This window comes from Microtus oregoni, unplaced genomic scaffold (assembly GCF_018167655.1).
Source record: "Microtus oregoni isolate MIOR12 unplaced genomic scaffold, Mior012 000013F_ref0000133, whole genome shotgun sequence".
Classification (NCBI taxonomy): domain Eukaryota; kingdom Metazoa; phylum Chordata; class Mammalia; order Rodentia; family Cricetidae; genus Microtus; species Microtus oregoni.
Genome location: NW_024543072.1, coordinates 32,659,980 through 32,683,234, shown reverse-complemented (window position 1 = coordinate 32,683,234; position 23,255 = coordinate 32,659,980). Strand labels below are relative to the sequence as shown.

The 23,255-nt window shown below is 45.2% G+C and overlaps 1 protein-coding gene across 2 annotated transcripts in view; it reads left to right on the top strand.

The window, feature by feature from the left end:
• The first annotated feature begins 11,346 nt into the window (after nt 1–11,346).
• Nucleotides 11,347–23,255, top strand: part of Ildr2 (immunoglobulin like domain containing receptor 2) — a 62,244-nt gene continuing 50,335 nt past the window's right edge. For both annotated transcript variants that reach the window (XM_041662535.1, XM_041662534.1), the window contains exon 1: nt 11,347–11,727. In XM_041662535.1, the coding sequence (XP_041518469.1) occupies nt 11,682–11,727 (46 nt within the window). In that variant the 5' untranslated portion in view covers nt 11,347–11,681. The remainder of the gene's footprint in view (nt 11,728–23,255) is intronic.

Sequence of the window (23,255 nt, the reverse complement as noted above, 5' to 3'; positions counted from 1 at the left end):
TATTTGGTGCTTATGTAAGGCTTGCGATTGGTACCGAGGTAAAACTCAGGTGAGACTAGAAGCTGTGTATGTGAAAGGCTGTGATTGGTAGAATCACAGTCTGTGCATAGGTGTGCCACACCTGTCGTTAGTGAAAGGAGCAGGATGTTTTCCATGCCTTGGAAGTTCATTTAGGAGGATTTTCTCCATGTGTAGTCTTCAGTGCAGCAGCATTGAGCCCAATAAGGGCTTCTCTGAATGGCCTTTGGCTGAGATGTCGTCTTGACCATTTTTCTGGTGTGCTGAACAGGTTTCATGAAGAGCAGCCTCAACAGTAGCAACAACAGAGAAGAGCCAGTTAAGAGGTGCAGACAAGCCACAGGGAGCTGAGAGCCCTGGCATCCAAGCTCAGAGATATGTTATCAAGAGGCAGCTGAGCATTCCAGACAACCACCAAGGCTGAAGCTACAATAAGCTAATACTAGGAAGAATGTTATTGTAAAGTCTCTGGATGGTGAGACTGTTGTAAGCCATGGCTATTGGGATGGCAAGCCTTGGCCACCAGAAGAGTCCGTAGCATCCACTGAAGGTTAAAGTCAAACTGTAACTCCAGCCTCTGAATACTGGTCCTCTAGCCCAGAGAAGTGCTCATTTTGAGCACATCCAGCAATAAGCCTTCGTCTTTAAAAGCTTGGAGTTCTGGCTCGAGGCGTGGAGCTATCAGTCTCTCCATTAGCCCTGCATTAGAAACCTCATGGACTCAGGGTCAGCAACATTAATAGAGCGATTCCCTGCTACCTGGGGTTGTATTTGGAGAAAGCAAAAGAGCCCTTAGTCAACCACTTGTGACAGTTTCAGGGTTTTTTTGTTTTTGGTTTTTTTTAAAAAAACAATGTTGAGAAATAATCATCATACAACAAACAGCACATATCTAAAATATAAAGGTTTGGTGAGTTCTGGCATTTGAACACCTGTAAAACTGTGCCTGCAAACAGATAAAGAACAATCCACCCCCAATTCCTCATCACCCCCGCACACTGCAGGCAGTGCCCACAGTTCTCTACTCATTTTTCCTTCAGTCTTTTTCTGTCTCTCGCGGTGCAGACTTTTCTTCCATCGCTCTGTCCTCACGTTCACTCGTATTTTCTTCTATATCCGATGTTAATCCTTCCAGAATATTTTCATACCAGATTATTCCGTTTCTATCAGTAGGAGTTAATTGAAACTCTTAAAAATATCTTCTACTTCTCTACTCAACATAGCCTTTCTTTCTTCCTCCACACAGAACTGAGTTATAATACATAAAAGTTACAGTAACCACTACTTGTCCTTGGCTACCCGTTTTGTCGTCTGGGTCATTTCTGGTTATGTCTCAACAGGTTGACTTTTTTTTTTTTATGGGTTAGCGTCCTATGTCTTTGCTTGGTAATATTTGATTGGTCATTTTACTCTGTTAAATGCTGTATGTTTCTGCATTCTTGTGCTTGGCTTTAGGATATGGTTTGTTACGTGGGCACAGTTAAATGCTTGCTTCTGCTCCCTTTGCTCCTTTCTCTTACGCGTTGCTGTTTGGGAGCAGAGCAACGCTAAGAGTGATTTTCTCCACCACTGATGTGGCACCCTTCTGAGCACTCCACCGGATAGCCCATGAATTCGGAGGCTTTTCCATTTTGGCTGACAAGAACACAAACTATTTCTAGCGCTGTGTGAATTCCAGGGATTGTTCCTTCTTTCAATCCTTTCAAGTTGTTCTTTCCCTGGCACCACGGAGCTTCCTCCCACATGCACACTGATCAGTATTCAGCTACTCGTCAAGGGAGATCCTCCCCAGAGCTCCAGGGTGCTTTTGGCTTTCTGTTCTTCATGCTGCTTCCTCTTCCTGGTACTCTGCCTGCAGGCTCTTCTCACTCTAGCCAACCTGGACACTTGGCTCCGTTTGCTCAATCCAAGAAGACTCTAGGGCTTCCAGTGCTTGTCCTTCTTGATGCTGCATTCTCCATCCCCTGCCCTGCAGCCTTTGGTATAGTAACAGAGCTTGCCTTGTTTCTGTTTTTTCAGGGTTAATTAGTTACCTTGGCTCCCTGATGTCCAGTATATTTGGCCAGGTATTTAGTTGCTGCAGGTTGTTGGATGAATCTAGGTTCCCTGTTACTCCACTTTGATCCAAATGACTTTCTCTTATTTTAACACACACACACACACACACACACACACACACACACACACACACACAAAACACTCACTCAATTTCTAGATGGGTGGTCAGGATAGATCACCCGGAGGAGTAGGTGACTTTTAAAATGTGAAAATAATAGAAAGGAACAGAGAGATAAGAGTTCCAGACAAAGGGAACTCACAAAGGCTCAGATAATGAAGTTCTAGGCATGTCCTCAGAACAGATGAAAGCCTGCTTGGTAGTGGTAGCATGATTCTGTTCAGACAGAGAATGGTGTATATTGAAGCTGGAATGATGAAGAAGGACTTGGGCATGGTCATTATGAAGACTTCTAATTGCAACCTCAATAAAATGGCCATTTAAGGGTTTTATGTTATAATATTTTAACGAACAGAATGCATACATTTATTGTATACACATGATATTTTTATATATGCACACAACACGAAATGGCTAAATTGAGATAATTGATATATGTATTACCTTTTGTACTTGTTTTGTGTGTGTGTGTGTGTGTGGTGAGAACTCCTTAAATCTCTTTCTTATGTTTATTTATTTGGGGAGGTGTGCATGTGCTATGGCAAGTAAGGGAAATCAGAGGGCAGCCTGTGGGAATCCATTCTCTCCTTTTACCGCATGGGTTCTGAGACCAGATGCAGGCCTTCAGGTTGGTAGCCAACACCTTTATCTGCTGAGCCATCTCTCTGGACCAGAAACTATTATTATTTAAATGCTTTTAGAAGCATGTCATGATATGATTTATAGTTTAATATCAGTGTTTCTTCAGTTCTAGTTAGGGTCAGTACTGTTTGGAGAATGACGCAAGGCAGTAAGAATGGGAGCTGGCGAGATGGCTCCTTAATTAAAGATGTTGAGAAGCTGGACAGCCAGAGTTCAACTCTCAGAGCCCACGTGGTAGTGGAAGACAGTTGACTCTTGCAGGTTGTCCTCACACCTCCACATGTGCACCATGCCGCCCTCCATATTTTTTTTAAGTAGTAAGAATTGGCAGGGTAAGACCTGTTAGGAAGTTCCTTCAAGAGTCAAGGTAACAAGAGCTATGGGTGAGCCTGAGTGGTAGAGTGCTTGCCAGCATCCCTGGGGTCACTAGCATCACAAGATGAGGAAAGAGAGTCCAGGGGAGCGCTGCATGTGAGGGCATCGCAAGCTAAAGGCCAACCTATATAATTTATTGAGATCTAGCCTCAACATGCTAAGATTGAAAATCACTGGGGATGTAGCTTAATGATTCTTAATTGTAACTTCAAAGTTCTTACCTAGCATGCACGAGGTCTTAGGACATTTAGGATTCAATCCCTAGGACCTCTGGGACTTAGAAAAGTCTAGGTGCAAGTGAACTTAGATGGAGACCTAGAACAGACATGCACAGGCAGACATGGAAAGCAAGGAAGGGCTAGAATTGTAATTCAGGGAAAAGCAGAACTTATAGATCGCATGTAAAAATGAGGGACTTGGAGTAACCTAAATGTCTGTGCTTGAGGAACGAAGTGGCAGGTGGTGCTTTTGCTGTGTTGGGAAGGATAGAGGGAGACAGTGTTGGTGCTAAGGAGGTCCAAAGCACCGTGAAAGCTCCATTATATGTTCATCTCATCCTTTGACACATGTCTTCATTATTAAGTCATAAATAAACAACTTTATTTTTCAACCAGACCAATTGTACTATTCAGAAATTTTAGAGGATGGCAGACTTTGGTTGGGGTGGTCTGGGGATTAGTGGCTCCATTATGGACAAGTTAATTTCTAGATGCCTATTATGTATTCGAGTGAGGATATAAAGTGGGCAAGAGGCCATATAAGTTTGGAGTTCTGGCCCTGAGATAGAATTTGGAAGTAAGCCACATAAAGATGCTATTTAAATTTGTGGAAATGGATGAGATAACCTAGGGAGAGAGTGGAGAAGCAAAAAGAGAGAAAAAGGGACCCAAGATGGAGTGCCAAGAAACACAAGCACTTAGAAAGAAGATCAAGTAAAGGTGACTAAGAAGAAATAAAGGGAGAATTAGAAAGAAAATGAGGCAAAGCAAGGGATGAGAGACCCTACCAGGCAGCAGTTCATATACTCGGTACACATTTAATAAGAGCCTCCTGATCACCTGTTCTGTTATAGTTAAAGGATTAGATTGGATAAAACAAAGGTTATAATAAGGAAAATGAATAGTAAAGAAATAAACAATTATGTGTCTACTTAGATATCAGAACATTGTGTTGCAGAAGTCCAATGAAGAAAAATAGAATAAGGGGATAGTAATGGATGAAGCCTGAAAGTTAGGGTGGTCAGAAAAGTCCTCGCTGCAGCAGCACATATACATACACATCCTAAAAATAAAATGGTCAGAAAAGCCCCTGGGTAAGACAACAAAATGTGGACAGACTGGAAGCAATTGAAAAACCTTGAAAGTCCTAGATATCAATCCAGACAGGAAGGACAGCAAACACGCAGGTGACATGTGAGTGTGTCAGGTGTGTTTGAATAGCAGCAAAGCCGCTCCTATAAGCAGAATAAGGGGGAAGGTAAGGGTATCAGATGGTGAGTGAGGGCCAAGCCACACAGGACTCACAAGGCCACCATAAAGGCTTAGATTTTAATCTAAATGAAGAAAGGCACTGGAGATTTGGGTTCTCTCTCTCTCTCTCTCTCTCTCTCTCTCTCTCTCCCTCTCCCTCTCCCCCTGTCTCTCCCTCTGTCTCTCTCTCTCTGTCTCTAATATAAACACAGAATGTGCAATCTTCCTCTATGTGTTCTGGAAAGCACCCAAGAACAACATAGTGGATTCTTGAAAACGTGGCTGAGTGTTCCCCAGCGCTGGTTTGTGTTAATTGCCTGATGTTGTTTGTTGTTTGTGTATCGCCCCCACCCGTTCTGATAAAGTATTGGCAGTTGATGTTCTCTGAAAGCTAGTATATTGGCCTCTGCTAAAACCTCCATGAGAGGTGTTTCACATCCCCTCACAGCTGTAGGAAACAGATTCTTTGATTAGCTCTGTTTATAGACCAGGAAATTGGAACCTAGAGTAGAAAACTGACTGCCCCAGCTGACACTGCCCATGCCTCCAAGATCCATGGCCCTTTTACACTCTCATACCAACATGGTTATGATGGATACACTAAGATTTTTATGATCTGAAAATATACCAAAGCCAAACTAGGAACTTCTGAGTTCCTTTTAGACCTTGCCTGAATGTGTTCCCGCATTTTGATTAAATCACCCCCTACCATTTATTTCCTCCTGCCTGCTGAGTCTGTATCCCTACACTCTTTCGTTGGGTTGCATGATCTTCCTTCTTGTATTGTCCTGCAAAGTTTCTCTCAATTCCTGCTCATGGTGTGCTGTGGCCTATTTTGGGTGGTTTGTCTCTTCCTGGTCTCTTGAAATACTCCCTCCCCACACCATGGAAAATGCCTCTGTCTGTTCTCGCTCTCCTCAACTCATCCTATGTTCTGTGGCCAGAAACACCATTTGCTGAAACACACGCCTGATGTCTTCTGCTTAGAAGTTCTCATGAGTCCCTTTGAAACCCAGACCTGGTAACCTGATTTGCTGTGTGTGACCATATCATGATCACTCCTCTGCCCATGTGAGCGCGTGCTCTGGGAAGCAAGTCCCGCTCTCACTTCTGCCTGCTGCTTATATCTCTGAACCTCTAGCTTCGCTTCTGCCCTCAGAGAGTCTGTCCCAATGATGCTTAAGATTTAGATCAGGGGTTACCTTTCAGCAAAAATATTTCTGAGCAGAGCAAATGACCCATTCCCTCTGTTTTCATTCCCATCGCATACCTGATACATTCCCTTACATAGTCCCTGTCACACTTTTGGATTTGCCTCTCTCCCCCCACACAAGGCTTCATGCAGCTGTACGTTCTGTGGTGGGCTATGACTCACCATTCATCTCTGAGTTCCTATTCATCTTGAATTTCTCGATATTGTAGGCACTCGATGAGTGAATGACTTTGCAGGAGAGCGGAGAAGAATGTGGTAAAGGGAAGGTAAATACCCTGGCGTGGGTGGGAATGCATATCGCCTCTCTCTGTGTGAAAGGCATCTAGAATTACGGAAGAGGGGTACCGTGCATAACATTTGTATGAGACACCCCCTCCCAACAATTCCAACATGAACGTCGAGGTGGATGCTCTCTGATGCTGCCCTTGACAGTTCATCTGCCCTTTGCTCCTTTGAGCTGCTTCCTTTCTGGATGCTCAGTGTTCTGCCTTTGTGTTCCGTCTCACCACTCCTGTGTGTGGGGAACAGTTCCTAGTGACCGTGTGCTGTTGACATTGGCATGGCCATGTCAAGAATCATAGCCCCAGACCCACTGGGAAATGGCAAAAGATGGCAGAGCCTTCTTCTAGTCTTTGTTAACAGTGTATATGGATAATGTCCCCAATATCTTTCTTCCTGTGGACATTTATGAACTAAAGACTGCTCCCCTACAGAGACTACTCCTACCAAGTCCAGGCCTTGTAGCTCAATTTCCCTTGTCTACTTCCAGCTTATCTTTGGCACTATTGCTCCACCGCCCATTGAACTCATGCTCTGGGAAGCAAGCCCCGCTCTCACTTGTTTTGAGCTAAACCTGTCTTCTTGATCCAGCAGTAAATCACACACCCTGCCTTCTGTTTATCTATAATTAAGAACCTAGCCTCTGTGTTCAACTGTATGTAATAAACACACTGAGCTTCCAGTGTGCTGAGGTTTCTCCATCAGAGAGCCCAGTCTAGCCCATCCAAGTATCTGTCCACACATCTCTGTGTGCCTGTCTTTGTTTCCATTCCCTCACTGTCCTAGGCAGTCTGACCTTGTAGCTGTGTGGGACGAGGCACCTACCCACATTCTGGGAGTGAGGTCATCAGATGATGTATTTTTTTGTAGCTCACTTCTATCCCTTGGGTTTTTTCTGTCTGTGACTGGGGTCAGGGAAAGCCTCTGAATAAAAGTGCTCAGTTCTCTGAGCAAGAACCTTTCAGCTTAATTGTCAAGACCTAGTGTTCAAGACATTTTGGCCTCGTGAAATCCAACTGGCCAGGCCCCCTCTCTTTTTTCTTCTGGGTTTTCAGACACTTCTTGGTCATTGGGATCAGAATTGATCTGTTTACCATTCTGGGACTTGTCAGTGTTACTTGGGTTTCCAAAAGGTGCTAATATTGGAACAGAAACAGAAGCACAAGGGAAAATCAGAATCGGGATTCATAACAGAGAAAATAGCCTTACTTCATCTCTAGCCCTGTAAATTACAAACAATTTACAGATTGAAGTATCAGTCGGTAAGGGTTCCCAGGGCTTCAAGTCCTCATAATTAACTTGATTAGTGGATCACAATTGAGACATAATGAGAGCAGGTGTACATTTGGGAGCCTTGTATCTGGCTAAAAATATAGACTTGACAAACCACCTGCCACTCCTCTCTTTCTCCTTCCTCCTTCCTCCAGGGAAGTCCTAGACACTGAATAAATTTTAGGAGGATCATATCTTTAGTCAGAAAGTTTTCTACATTGTAGAAATAACAGTGTATAGAATATTATAAAGAGAGTATAAATGAATAAAAATCTTGCCTAGAGTTTTTTTTTGTTGTTGTCGTTTCCTCTGTCTTTTTAAAGGGTATTTTTTTTTTGTATTTGAGGTCATGCTGCTCTGTCCTTTTCTTCTGCACATTATCCTTGGGCGGACCCTTTTGGGGAAAGTATTCAGAGAGCTAATTCAAGCAGAGGAGGTTCTAACCCCAGGTAGAGCACAAAAGCATCATTTAATTCAGCATCCTGCATCACCCAAATTTGGAGCCTAAGACAGCAAGCTCTGAGATGAAACACGACACAGATGTATGAACTATAGCACATCCTCCCAGTCTTTGCTTATGATATAATTACCACTGTTCTTGGCAGTTGACACAGAGGGCATCATGAACTTTATATTTACATTGTTAGTCTTTAAAGCTTTAAAAAAGATGAAAGAATGTAGCTCTCATTTACCAGAGAGCTTCCAGATTGAAAATGCTTCCGTTTCCAGTAGAGTCTTCGGTTTAGTTGTTTTGTTTTGTTTTTAACTCAGAATCACTGAGGGCGAATTTGTTGGGGAGGATAACGAACCCAATAGGCAGCACCAAGGAAAGAAGGATGAACCAAACCCAGGTTTTTAAAAATATGTGGTTCTTGCTTTAAAGTCCTACCTCATCTCTTTCTCCTGGAACAAAGAGCAGAAAGAGGCAGAAATCTGATTTTTATCTGTGTTCTTTAAAAAGCCCCACGTTAAGCAGGATCATGTGCATGCATGCCTGTGTCTGCAGTGAAATCATGTTTTAAAGAGGACTCAGCTGCATTATATTTATAACTGTGTTGCTCCCAGCTTCCAGCTCCCAGCATGTCTCCTGGTGGTTGCTCATGTCTCTATTCTCTGTGTCCTGATTTCTGTTCTAAAGTATGCTGCTTTGAAGAAAGTAGACGTTTGTCCATTCCCTCTCCTCACCAAACCCCATTCTAGTCGTGACTTTCCCGGACTCCTACTCTGGTCCAACGAAGGATCTTGTTCAGACATGTTGGGCTCATTGCAGGAGAGAGTGTGACCTGCTGGGGACCAACCCCTGCCTTTGTATGGATCAACCAGTCTCTACCTAGAGTCCTGCTCTGCTTGGCTGGTATAAATGGACAACGAAATCTTAGTCACATCACGGGCTCATCTGTAAATACTAACCAGACAGCTTCCTTAGAAAAGAAAAAGTGTTACTTTATAAAGTTTATTGAAAGTACTTGAGGAAGGGAGTTAAAATGCAGATTTCCAGGCTCTATATTGATTTTGATTTCATTATTTTTAATTAAGATTTCGGGTGTCCCGTATTTTACTATCCACCACGAATATGATAAAAAATAATGCCATTGTTGCAGCATCCGTCCAGCCCTATCCTTTAGGTTGTGTGTGTTGGATCAGTAGGGGTAGCCTCGTGTTTTCATATTGACCATTTATCACCTTGATAACGATGTGCATTGGGGAGGGGCACATAGTTCAGTTTAGGTGTAGCTTAGGGTCCCACCCCCTCGGGTACATTTGGGATAGACCACTGTATCTCTCTAGTTGTGAAGTTAACATGCAGTATGAGACACTGCAAATAGTTCCGAGGATGAAAGACAGGGCACCAGCAGTCTATGGTTCACTATGACATAGCTCTTCTGCAAGACTCCTGATTCCTGTTGACATACACATAGGGACAGACTCCGAGCACACATTCAAAGTTCACGTCCGTGAGCGTTCACTTTTCAATTCAGCCCACCTCCCATACTTCCCCCTCCGTATAAACTTGCTCATATGTCTAAGTATTGCACAAAATGCTCAGCCAGATATTGTCTATACATACATAGACTTGCAGAAAATAGCATAGCATACAAAACACAAATACATTGCTAGTACAACCCTTTGATGTAGACATGCTTTTTGTAGTGGGAAACATACATGTTGGAGTCAGAAAGACGAGGTCAAATTCTGGCTCTACCATTTACTGGCTACTTGATCATAAAGGTGTTAGTTACAATCTTTATGTCCAAGTCTCCTAATCAGGATTAAATGAGGAATCTTGGAAAACATCCATAACCATGCTTGGCTCTAATAAGAAGCCTACAGATGTTAAGGTCCTCCGTTATTTTTAATTTTCTGGGCACTAAAGGGAATAACTCTTGAATTTCTCTCAGAGGGCTGCTTATTCAGGGTTCTTAATGGCACACATTAGAAATAATCCAGGCCAAACGAAGTAAAAAGACCATTTATGAAAATGTAGTGAGTGTAAGAAAGTGTAGTGAGTCCCATTCTTCCCAGAATGCTGAGGATCTAGATGCAGGAGACAGGTTGGAACCTGGAGAGGCCACCCCAGGACCACAGCTCAGCTCACACCCCAGAGCAGTGTAGCCCCCTGACTTCACCCAGCACTGGCCCTGGTCCCCCAGATGCCTTTGCTACCTCATGGCAAAATCACCCTCCCAGTGTCCCTGCTGGCACTATTTGATCCACTTTGAGAAAACTGAGTTCGAGGTCGCCCTAATGTGCTGGGGGCGGGGCCTAGACTTCCAACTTTGGCGGCTAGGGGGTGACTAGACTTTCTGACTTCTGTATTTGGAATCGTTCAGATATGTGGGCAGAACTCAGAAGGCTCGTTGTGGCAGAAGACAGCCATCCAGGACCTCCTCCTTCTTCCACATGCGTCCTGGCGTACATCGCTGCAGCCTGGCTTACATCCGTTCTTAGGGAGAGGATTTTTGTGTTGCAGGAATTCAAGGGCTGTTTTAGGTTCTTGAGCGCTCTTTCTCCCTTCCTCTAGATAGAATATGGTTGCCTGCTTCTTGACCACCACCAACCCTGAACAGCCCACATCTTGCCCCATCTTTCAAGTGTTAACACAAATGTCTCTTATATAGTGGTCCTCAGCCCCAACCCATGACTAACTTGTCCACCAGAACCTTTCCCTAAGTCTCCCAAGATGACATTGACCCAATTTTTACAATGAATATGCACTATGCCTCTAATAGTCCGGCCTTCTTCGTTTCCTGAATCCAAGATGTGGCTCCTCAAGGACAAAATGGCCGTACTAATACTCATATCCCCTGTAGCCTTTGTTCTTAACACCCAGTGGGGCCTTAATATATATTTGCTGATCCAAGAACGCATTTCTCAACATATCGTGACTCCTTTCCAATAGACAGGAGATATCTCCATTGTAGGCATAACCTATATAAATGTGCTTTGCAATTGGCGAACGTATAGGTATAGGTCATTTTGGTCACTTTTTTTAAACTTATTTTTCTATTTAAAAAGACCTTAAATCATACATGTTTTAGAAAAATGTTGCATAATGGTTTTGTCCTCTGTGAATGCCAATTTGACTGAGGTCTTTTCTCTTTGAACCAGATCCACCAGAGCATAGCAAAAACAACCACATTGCTCTGCCTTCAGGAGTTGCTAGTCTAAGCCTCATGGGAAGTTATGTCAAGTTCTTTCAGCCTCTCTGTGCCTGTCACCTAGTTCAGGTGCAAACTGTCACTGGCATCCGGGGGCATAGATTCCCAGCCTGCGTAGTGGCCTGGGCAGAGCACGGAGGCAGCCCCTGCCACATGGTCCGCCCTCCGGGGTGGACTTCGCTGCTGGGCTCTGACCTCCCGCCCCCACAACCCCAGAGGCGGCACGTGACCGAGAAACTTTGGCGGGCGGCGGCGCGGGCGGTGGCGCGGCGGCCGAGCTCCCCCGCGCGGCGAGCTCTGCTGCGGGGAGGCGCTCGGCCCGCGCCGCGCTGCCTGTGCGTGCGGGAACGGCCCCCGCAGCCCAAGCGGACTCTGGAGCAGGCGGCAGCGCGCGTCTGGCAGGCGGCGGCGTCCAGCGCCCGGGCCCGGGCTGCGCGGCCAGCCCCGAGGGCTGCGGCGCCAGGGACGCGCGCCGCCCGCGCTCCGCCGCCGCCCGCTGCCGCGAGGTCGTCCGGATCCTCGCGTGGTAGCCGCTGCCCACTTTCCCCACTCCGGGTCTGGATGGGAAGTTGGGGAAGATGGACAGGGTCGTGTTGGGGTGGACCGCTGTCTTCTGGTTAACAGGTAATAGTCGTTTGCCACGGCGACGGATAACTTTAAATGGATTCCCACAGTGGTGGTGTTCCACTCCACCCTCATTTTCCTCCTTTTTGACCGTGTTAAAGCTGCTGCTGCAGCTGGTGTGTGTGTGTGTGTGTGTGTGTGTGTGTGTGTGTGTGTGTGTTTGTGGTTGGTGGGGGAGGCAGGGGAGAAGCCGATTGCAAAGGAGCTGGATGGAGGAAGATGCAGGTGTTAGACTCACTAGCGCTATGAGGTTGTTCTTAGGATGTACATTTCCCCTCCAGACAATGGCTCTTCCTCCTTCTTTCCCTGAGTTTGATAAGCTAGGAGTCCTGGGCAGAGTCTGGGGAAAGCTCTGAAGGGGTTGATTCATGAAGAGGGCTCATTTTTCTAGAGGGTGGGGGGTGCAGGGGAGTGTTTCCCCAGCTACTTCCCTAAATAGAGACGGAGGGAGACCCAGGGGCTTTTGTGGCTCTATGGTTACAGGGGAAGGGGTCTGGGAAGATGGAAACAGGCTGTCATGATTGGTCCTGGAACTTAAGACCTGATTAGTCTCACTGGACCCATTTGGAGAAGATACTAGATCAGCTCCCCTTCCCCCAATAAGGTTAATTTCTATGGTTCAGAGACACAGAACTTTGCCGGTGCCTTCGGTGCACCCCTTTCCCCCTTCGTGAACTTTCTTCCCATCTTCTGGTCCTAGCAAAGGCCCTTGTTTGTAACACTTTGCCCAATGTGTCCATTCTGGGTTCAGGAACAAGGTGGTCCTGGGGTGGCCACCTCAGAATGAATCACAGAGCAGCCCTACTGAAGGATAGATGGGGCCAAGTGAGAAGGGTTTGGGTGGCTTGGGGCAGGTCAGAAGTCACCAAAGAGACAGAGTCAAGGAAACAGAACAAGGTGTCAAAAGGTCATTCGGATGGGATGGGGGCAATGGTGGGCAGAAGAGAAAAGAGCAAATAGCAACAAGAAGAAAAAAAGTTTGTGTCCTCTAGGGCATCCACTAGATTGTGGGGTTGGGGGTGGTGGTGGTGGCACAGAAATCAAGACACTAGGAAAATGGGAACCTGCTTAAAACACCCAAAGCAAATCACTGAAACAGGAGAAAATACAGTTAAGGAGGAAGAAAGGCAAATGCCCCTATCTTCTTCAGTTTCAGAATGAAATTGTCAATTGCCTGAGTTCCTTCCCTATTGCAAATGATAGGCCTTGACTCTGTTCTTGCCCCCCAGCTGGGATGAGGTGGGGGGGCACCCTCAGCAGAGTTAGCCTCTTATCTTGGCTGCTCTGAGTTCATCCCTCCCACATTATTCAGATATGAATCATCTAATTCCAGGGTTTGGCTGATCCATGCTTCCCCCTCCTCTGGCCTCCAGTGCTTTCCACTGCCACCCTCACAGATTCCAACTCTTTGGGTTGTCTCTAGGGCTCAGTTGCCTTCTTCAAGAGGGAACTTGGGCCTGCAGCCTGTGTCATCAGGCTTTTCTGAAGTCAGCCAGGCATCTTAGGAGGGGTCCATGACTCAGGGGTGCTTTCCTGGACCCTGCCCCCCTACTGGGTCTGCCCAAGAGAAGTACTCTGGGACTCACAGAGAGTGGGAGAAGAACATATGGTCTCTCTAGATGGCTAACAGTTTCTTATGAAATGGAATCCTATTAGTGGAGGGACCACAGGAACTCTCATTCAGCCTCCCCTGGCTTATAGAAATAGAGGTACAGAGAAGCCATATACGTGTTTGTGGCTGGGGCTAAATGCCAGTCCTCCCGACCCTAGCCAGTTGTATTGGCACCAGCTCCACCTGCTTCGCTGGGTTTCTCTTCCCGTGGGAGACTCTGCTGCTTTATTTTTGTTTGGAGGGAGGTGCTGCATTGTTCCTGCCTTCTGCCATCTGCACCTGGAGAGCTGTGTCTGCCTGGAAACCGGCAACAGGTTACTGAGCAGGGTATCTCTGCTGGCAGATGGCAGGGGTGATCTGCATGTGATGCCATGACTACCTGGGTGATGCCATGACTACCTGCCCCTGACATCCCCTGACGTCCCCCATTTCCTGTTGTCGGAGGTGCTGATGGTCAAGGCGCCTCTCAGCCCCTGCAAAGTGTGAGAAGCTAACAATGGCTGCCAGAGAAGGGGTGGGGGTGGGGAGAGAGAGGGAGAGAGAGGGAGAAAGAGAGAGAGAGAGAGAGAGAGAAAGAGAGAGAGAGAGAGAGAAGTCAAGGCTGAAAGGGATTTAGACTCATTCCTCACACAGGAACCATAGGAGATAAGGTAAGAAATTTTGGTCCCACTCAATCAATGAATTCTCTCTTGAAACATGGTAAAGATGGAGAGAGAGAAAGGGGGAAAAAGCAGATTAAAAATGAGACAGAGAGCCAAGAACAAACCACATTCATTCTCTCCTGCCCTCCCTTCCCCCATGCGCTCTCTCTCTCTCTCTCTCTCTCTCTCCCATTCTACACCCCTGCATTGCTTTTAAGGCAGGCTGAGCAATTTTTAATCAACACTTGGATTCTTTTCCTCAGGCTGTAACAGCTCCTTCCCTCTTTCATTGCTAAAATCCCCTACTTCTTCCTGCTATATATTTAGCCTCATGATTTCTCATTGTCATTGCGGGGCTGCTTCCTGCAGTAGATGGGTTTTGTTGTTGTCGTTTTGAACAAAACAAAATGCTTACCAGCTGCTATTTTAGCAACAGGTGCCATCTAGCAACCAGACTTGAAGAAGGACTCATTCTTTGTTCTCCAGTACGGGTGACGTTCGGTTTGTCTTCTCTGGTGGCAGAGGCTGTGAGAAAGACCGTGATTCTACTCCAAGGGAGTCCACTCCATGAGCTAGCTATAGGTTTTCCTGGAGACTCTTGAGCGTCTATGTGATGGAGACTATATGCTCCCTTGGCGTTTCTGTTGCCACTCTTTCGTCCGCTTAACCCGCTCTGAAGGCGTGTGCTCAATTCCTGTGGTGTCTAAGTGTGATGAGAGGTGCCGAGAATAAAGCTCCCAGAGAGATGGTTCTTACCCTCAGAGAAGGGTCAGTCTGGTTGGTGACTAGGCACTCTCAGGTAATTTGTTAGGATGGTTGGTGGTGCTGTAAGAACTACCTTGGTGCTGTGGCACATGGAATAGGCATATTCAATCCAAATCAGGGGATTCCAGTCCAAACTGGCTGTGAACTGAAGTTCCTGATGGTTGAATTGAGACTTCATTTTTTTCATGCCATGATCTGGCATTGTGCTGGGATTAACAAGATGGGTAAACTATGGTCTCTGCCTTCTAAGAGCTCAGTTTGGAGGCAGAGACACCGGCTGTGTGACGGTGGACAGCAGTATTAGCACTGTGTGAGAGCAATAAGAAACCTTCCCTAAAGTACTGTGAGGTACCTCAGAAAACCCTTCTAACCCAGTCTAGATGAGCCGGGGAGGCACTGAAGAGTGGCTGTCCCCCGGGCCACTTTGCTATCGGATGACCATGGAGGGATAGTGGGTATGGAGACTTAGAGTCTTATTAGTCCTGGGAAAGGAAGACTCCCTTTTTAGAGATTGCTGCTACATCAACTTCCATCACCCTCTTTTACATCCTGTACAAAGACTCTGTTCTTCCCCTTCTATTTTCTGCCATCTTCCTCAGAAATGCCAAACTTTTTTCGTTACTTTGTCATAGCTGTCCCCATGCTCACCATCCCCAAGCCTGGATGCTTCCCACTGGGTTAGAAGAAGACGGCATGAAACTGCTGAGTGGCTGCTTTGCAAAGATTCGAGTATTGGCATTGTTTGTATTATCGTATGCTCCGTGCTACTGTGTGCTAGGAGCTAGGAGCTTTACTCCAAATACTTAATGCTTGGTCTAATGTTAGCCATCTTAGTACTGGAATTTGATGGATGGAAGACTCCCTGACCTGGGACTTGAAGGCTGAGTTCAAAGACTAGCTCTTCCATAAATAGCTGTAGAGCCCTGGGCAGGTTTATATCTTGATCTTATAGTCTGTTAAACTGTGGGGTGATTTCTAGGGTTCCTTTTGGCTATGTGATTCTGAGCCCGAACTTTGTCTCCATTGAATTTTGATGACCTGGATATCAAAACTCAGAGTGACCGGTCTGTTCATTCTTTTATAATTCACCCCGTGAAAGAAACCGAGGTAATCTCAGCTTTCTTTAGTGATTAGAATGAAAAACACCAGCTAGGAAGGGGGATCTGTTGTTGAGATTTTCAGAATAACAAATGGGTTAGCATTAAGTTTTTGGAAGACAAGATTTTGGTCACTGTGGAAACTGGTAGAGTGAGGTGAACACATTAGAGTAGGTGGGCTAAATCCTCCTACAGCCAGCATGGGCCTGGAATATCCCTTCATTTTCCAGGACTCATCTTTTTCCTCCTTTGGCATTTATCCTTCTTTTTCTTTGGTCAGAAATACACAGAAAAGTAATGGGTTATGGGGGTGTCCTTACTTTGTGCTATAATCTATTTCTCTGTGTTGGATAGCTTTCATATATATATATATATATAGCCTCAGTGGTCCTTATGCTCAAGAAGACCAAGGCTCAGAAGAAATAAGGAATGTATCTGTCTATGTGATTTTATTTATTGAAAAATGCATGAGATACAACTTTAGCATAAGTTGGCTGTTTCAAGTGCCAGAATCCAAGGGAATCATTCTATTTTGGTTAAGGTGGCTCAAACTATAACTCTTGACTTAAGTGAATATACATGATGACCATTGTGGCATCTTGGGTATTGAGGCTTAGAGTTTATGGAATTCAGGAAAATAGTAGAGGGGAAAGTGAGAAAGATTGGTTGGTGGTTTTCTCTAAATGAAGTCCTGAGGTGTGGGGGTGGGAGTGAGGAATACTCTGGAGAGGCAGAGGCTGTGTCCCCGGGACAGCAGACACGGCTGAGCATTTGGGACTAGGCATTGGTGCTGTACACTCAGGAGCCGTGCAAGATGTGGCTGTGCTCTAAGCAGGCTTCAAGTTGTGGTGGTTGAGAGAGGTTTTTGGCTCTCTGAAAATGAAAGAGAGCGTTTTGGATGATTGGAGCTCTTTATGAGCCAAGAAACAAGAAAGAACTAAGAAGAAGATGCTTCTCCTTCCGGGTCTGGAGCTTCCAGGATGCTGCACTCTGGCTTGGGAACAGGGCCCTCATGTTACTACTCCCGTGCTTGCCAAGGGACTGATACAGAGGTAGAAGCAGGTCGAAGGCAGCTCTCTCTCTCTCTCTCTCTCTCTCTCTCTCTCTAACTGACTTGAATTTGAACGCTAGATTAGTGTTTTATCTTATTTCCATTGACTTTGACATGGATAGCTAACCCACCTCACAGTGCTAGTCAGATAATTAAAATTAAACCATGTAAAAAAAAAAGCTCTCAGAACAATGTTCGGCACATAGCAATAACTCAGTACTTCTCATGAACCCAACTAGGTATATTCATTAGCATCTTGATGCAACATCAAGAAATAAATCTCAATAGCTCACTGTAGATGATACTTATTCCATAATCATGTCACATGAAGCTGCGCTCTGCTGTAGGCAGCTGGCTGTCGCCTAGGCTTGGTGGACTTGACTCAGTACTAGTTGACTTTTAATTCCAATACCCAGTATGAAGGAGCAGGCACTAACTGGATATTTTGTTCTCGCCGTTGAGGGCAAATGCTAGGACATTGGGTGGGAGAATAGAGGCAGTAGAGAGCCAAACCACACAAGTGCCTTCAAGACTTGGACTTAGGCATGCCTTATGCCTTATGATCTGCTCTTCGTACACTGGGCAACGGGAATCCTGTGGCCCGGTGCAAAGTCTGTAGAGTCTGACTGTACCCTGCCTGTAGAGCCCGATGCAGATTGGCGAGGGAACAGGGCAGTCTATCAGCTGGACTAAGTCATCTAAGAACAGTAATGTCATCACTACTGTGCTGCAGACTCTTTAGAAATCTGCAGAATGGAACTGTTGTTAACAAAAGCCCCCGATGACTGAAAAAGAAACTCTCAGGCAATGAAATGTGATTCTGCGGGGTACGGTGATTGCCGTTCCAGCAGGAAGCAGCTTTTAGAGACAGTGATTTGAAGGAAGTCCTGGAGAATAAGTAGGAGTTAGAAGGGTAGGGGTGCTATGGGGAGAAAGGAACGTGCAGAGGGAACAAGCTGCGTAAAGGCGGAGAATCAAGAGAGGACGTGATATTTTCTGAAAACTACAAATATTTATGTATGGTTGAAGCATTTAGTGCTGCAGAAGCAAAGAAAAGAGAAGCCCCTTTGTCCTCCAGAAAGCTAGAGGGAATATTGAGAAAAAGAATCCGAGGCAGGGGAGTGCCGTGATCAAATGTGCATGTTAGAGAGAACAGCTGTGCTCAAGGTGGGGAATAGATTAGATGTGGGTAAGAAACCTTGTAGGAGAAGGTGTGATGGGACCTGACCCCACATGGTGCAGTGAGGTGAGAGACAGACAGGGTGGTAGAAGTAGGTCTGGCTGGATGCAGAGGTCAAAGGGGAAGAACTGTTAAAGATGCCTCCAGATTTCTATGTTGGAATTTCTAGGAATACCATCCTGGATATGAACTAATATAAAAGGGGAAGCCCATAAAACATGGAAATCTTTCTATCTCTTTCTTCTGATTATAGCATAGCCTAGGCTGCTATAATTAAGGTACCCTAAACCGTAGCGCATTAGCTACTTTATGTATTGTTGGGACAAAACACCTGATAAAAAGCAACTTAGGAAGAGTTTGTTTAGCTTGTGGTTCAAGGCTACAGTCTACCCTGTGTAGGGGAGTCATAGTGGCAGGGGCAGAGACACTGATTACATTGTATCTGCAGCAGAAATGCTTGTGTTCAGCCCTTTCTCCTTTTCATGTAGTCTGGGACTCCAGTCCATGGCAGGGTACAGTCTACAATTAGGTTGGGTCTTCCCGCCTTACTTAACCTTATCTCAATAATCCCTCCCAGACATGCCCAGAGTCTTGCCTCCTCAGTGATTTTAGGTTCTAGAAAGTTGGTGATCTTAACTATCACACATAGAGACCAATATAAAATTCTTTATTTCTCTCTCATTACAGTTGGAATCTGTCGGGATAAGGCTGCCATTTCCTGCATGGGGCTCCTAGCTGTAGGCTTTTCTCAGCAGGAGGAACAAGGCAATCAGCTTGTTGGCAGAGAGATGACATAGATGACACCATACTTCTCACTTGTTAAACCTGGTCACATGGCCACAGCTAGCTGCAAGAGAGTCTAGGAAGTGTGTAGTTCTTGGTTTATCTGGCCAAATGAAAACCTAGAATGTTTTATTACTAAAAAGGAGGGTGTTGTTATATTTCATTTGATTTTAATAAATAAAGCTTTCCTGTTGATGATGGAGTAGAACAACCCCACTGGTCAGCTATACAGACCAGGCAGTAGTGACACACACCTTTAATCCCAGTAGCCACACTAATTCACCATAGAAGCAGGGCGGTAGTGGTGCACGCTTTTAGTTCCAGCACTAGGGAGGAGTATAAAACGGGAGGAGACAGCTCTCAGTTCAGTCTCATTCTGAGATTCCTGGAGACAGGATCACCATTTCGGTCTGAGGTAGAGGTAAGAGTTGGTGGCTGGCTCTTTTGCTTTTCTGATCTTCAGGTTGAACCCCAGTGTCTGTCTCTGGGTTTTTATTATTAGTGCTACAAGAGGGAATTGTTGTGTCTCTCTCTTTATCAGAATGAGTGTGAATATGCTTATGCAACACTAAAATATAAACTAAAGTTGTGTATTTGGGTCTGGAGCTCAGGGGAGAGCTAGACAGGAAATACAGACAACACGGTGACAAAGGTTGATAGGAACTTTCTTATATGTTCTCTGCCCTATTTAAATGGCTGAAGTCTGACCCATCTGGAAGAACTGGGATGGCTTCTAAGGTCCCTCTGCACTGCAGGATGAAGGCTGACCCCGTTCAGCACTGCTTTGGTCTCATTGGAACAGCACATAAGCCAGCTAGACATCACCCATAGTTCATTTCAGATCTGTGGATGATGAAACAAATCAGATAGAAAGGAGGCATGGGTCTGGTTTTTATCTACACGGAGGTGGCAGAATGAGAAAGTGTGGCTCAGCTGGAGACGTAGGAAGTTTGCTTAATGAGTGCACAGGCATCAGAGCTATTGGCAGCAAGTGAGAACGAGGCCATGAGCAAAACCCACCAGGATGTCATTGCCCACAGTCCTATCTGAAATGGGTACAGGGTGTTGGTCTTTGAGAGTCTTAAGGAAAACATACTAGAATACTAGTATAAGAAAAAAAAATACTCAGCCAGGCAGTGGTGGTGCACACATTTAATCCCTGCACTCAGGAGGCAGAGGCAGGTGGATCTCTGTGAGTTCAAGGCCATCCTGGGCTACAGAGCAGTTCCAGGACAGGCTCCAAAGCTACACAGAGAAACCCTGTCTCAAAAAACAAAACAAAACAAAACAAAAATCTTCAAATGGTCTATCTGGGTACCCAGATAGAAGGTAGATGAAGGATTCAAGTACTGAGGTACTGAGGTAGCAAAGAAGAGACACTGGTTCAAGCCAGTTTAAGCAGGGAAGTTTTTTTTTTTTTTGTAGAGAATCTGATTAACTTGGGGTGTCAGTTGAGAAACTTAGAGAACAAAGCTCAGAAAACAGGCAGTGCTAAGGCGTCGTCTACTACTCTTAGTAAAGACTTTATTTTATTTTTTAACTACAGTTGATCAAGAACATGGTTTCCACTTCTAGAAGAAAACTATCAAGCTGTGCTTCCTTTGTCTTTAAGCTTTGAACCTGCATCTGAATGCTAGGCAAATGCTCCCATCCTAAACACTCAGGGATGCGCAGGCTGTTCTTACTTGGCTGGACTGTGGGCTAACCCCACTGGAGATATGTGTGTGCCGTCTATTCAATGCCTACATTTAGAAAGCCTGCCCGTTAGGTGTCTCTTTAAAAATGTCTTGGGAGATTGAGACAGCGTGTTTAAAATGTGAAAACAAATGATAAATTTCTTAGGACAACTTGAGGGCAGGAGAAGGAAGATTTGAAATGTCAAACAGAAGAGAGACATGCCTTAGAAGTCTAGGGGTACTCTGGGGGATGAGAATTTGTCAAGTCTGCTCTGGAGACTAGACACTAAGTGATAGCAAGCTTTATCCTAAACTGCTAAAGATGCTTGCCTTCAAGGATGCTTCTCTGTGGCCATTAGCAGCAATTTTGCTTCTCTAAAATGGGGGTGTGCTTATGGAACTGCCTCTCAGAGATGCTGGAGGAATAGCTAACAAGTGGGGGAAAGGAGCTTGAAAAAACCGAGGGTGCTAAAATAAGAACAGCTTTGCTTTAGAATTTGCTTTTGTTATTTCCATAAGAACACAGTTTGTCATATATAGAATCCTTTTCTTCAGACGAGAATTGGGGTAGGACCCTATTTTGCAGGCACTGTCTGTACTTGGAACAGACTTTCCCTACTCTGAAAATAAGCCAAGAGGGCAGCTACTGTTCTGAGCTGTCGCCACTCACTTCTACTTCCAGGCAGCTTTGTAGGTATTGGCCTGAATCCATGCTCTGCCCTGAATCCCACCTGCTAAGAAAGCCATACAGACCCACAGTTCATGTGAGCATCCATTGCTTCATGCACGCCACGGTTTTAGACCTCAGTGTGTTCTATGGCTCTGCTGTTATGTTGGGGATGCAGACTCAACTAAATTCTGGCAACGAACCTTGGGGACCTTAGAGTAATAAAATAAACAAGGTTAGATTAAATGTACTAAGATCTGGAATTTTTTCTTGGTGTTGCTAAAGCCTAAAGAAGAATTTTAAATACTTTTGAAAGAATTAAATTATTCATGGTCAATGGGCTTTGATAGCCATCTAGCGCTTCCTTCAGCCAGTGTTTAACTTTTGAAGGCTCTCTAAATTCTCTGCACCACACACCCTTCTCTCCTGCTCCCCTCACATATTTCTTTCCTTTTCCTCACTGTCCTTTGCTTCTCTTCAGCTTTCTGAAATACCTACCTTAGTTTGGAGGGTGGAACAGATTCTTTCTGTACCTCTAAAATGATTAAGAAAAATTCAAAACTCAAAATCCCTAAGTTGATAGAAGTGCCTGAGCTTTCCCGCTGCTAGTGCCCAAGCTCAGGACATTAGCCTTCCCACTGTGTGTTAGTGCCCAAGCTCAGAATGCCTGTCTTCCCACTGTGCACTAGTGCCCAAGCTTAGGACATCAGTCTTCCCACTGTGTGCTAGTGCCCAAGCTCAGGACATCAGCCTTCCTACTGTGCACTAGTGCCCAAGCTCAGAATGCCTGTCTTCCCACTGTGCGCTAGTGGGAAGATAAAGGATAAAAAATGTATAGCTCAAGATTATATGGGGTCAATCATGCATAAGATCTGTCTTTAAATTGTAGTTTATGTGATTTGTGTCTGCCATGTGTATGTGGATGCCCCTAGATGCCAGAAAAGGGCATTGGATCTTCTGGAGCTGAAGTTATAGGTGGTTGTGAGCTGCCCAATGTAGGTGTTGGGAACCAAACTCAAGTCCTTTGGAGGAGCAGCAAGTACTCTTAACTGTTGAGTCATCTCTTGAGACCCACGAGTAAGATGTTATATCATACCAAGGCATTGGGATTTGGGGATTTTTATCCTGGAAAGAATGATGAGTGAGTGTTCTTTGAAGCAAGAAACTGAAATGTTTGGAAATGAAACTGATATGGATAATAATGTGTTTAATAAAGAATGCTCTAGAAAAAACGTGGAGTGTAGATTGGGCTAGTGTAGGGAGGCTCCACAGGACGCTGCTCTCATACTCAGATGGTAATGCTACCTATATAAAATGATGGTTAAGAACTTTGGAGCCAGTTAGCCTGGGCCTCAGCCTGGCTGTCACCTGCTACCCTGGTATGTTAGACAGGGTATGCATGTTTGAGCATCAGTTTTTAATATGTAAAATGGGTGTGACAATTGCCTCTATTGTATAAGCCTTTGAAAGAATTCATTCAAATGCTATAGGAGAGGGACTTAGCACAGAGTGCCATATGGCTATTACCTGGTAGGAGGGGCTAGAAGCTGGTTATAGTGAGAATAGAGGAAAGTCAGGTTTGAGAGGTATGTATAGTGACTAACTGAATGGGGTCAAAGGCAGAGAACAAATCATCAACACTCAAGTTTTTACCTGGGTCCATTCATTACTTGTGTCTCACTGTGACCGCAGTTCCCAACAACTCACAGTTTTGTAGGGTTTCAATCCCTCATGGAAGGGAAGGCATGGTGGTTTCAGATGCATGATGGGATACAGGAAAAATACCCAGCCCTTTAGAGAAGGGGCTGCTATCTGGGTCTGAGAAAAGCAAATTGAAGGTTTGGTCAGGACAATTAGGGTACAAATTAGCACAGCAACGCGGAAGCAATGTCTGTAGGAGGCAAACAGGATGAGAACAAGAGATGCTGTCCAGTGGGCACGAGGAATCCCATCTCTCACCCTAGACATTAGGGTTGGGGCCAGAAGAGCAGTTCGAGACCTTCATCTTCTTGGGAGGATGGGTTCCTGATGAATGGGGTCAGAGCAACCTTTGGAG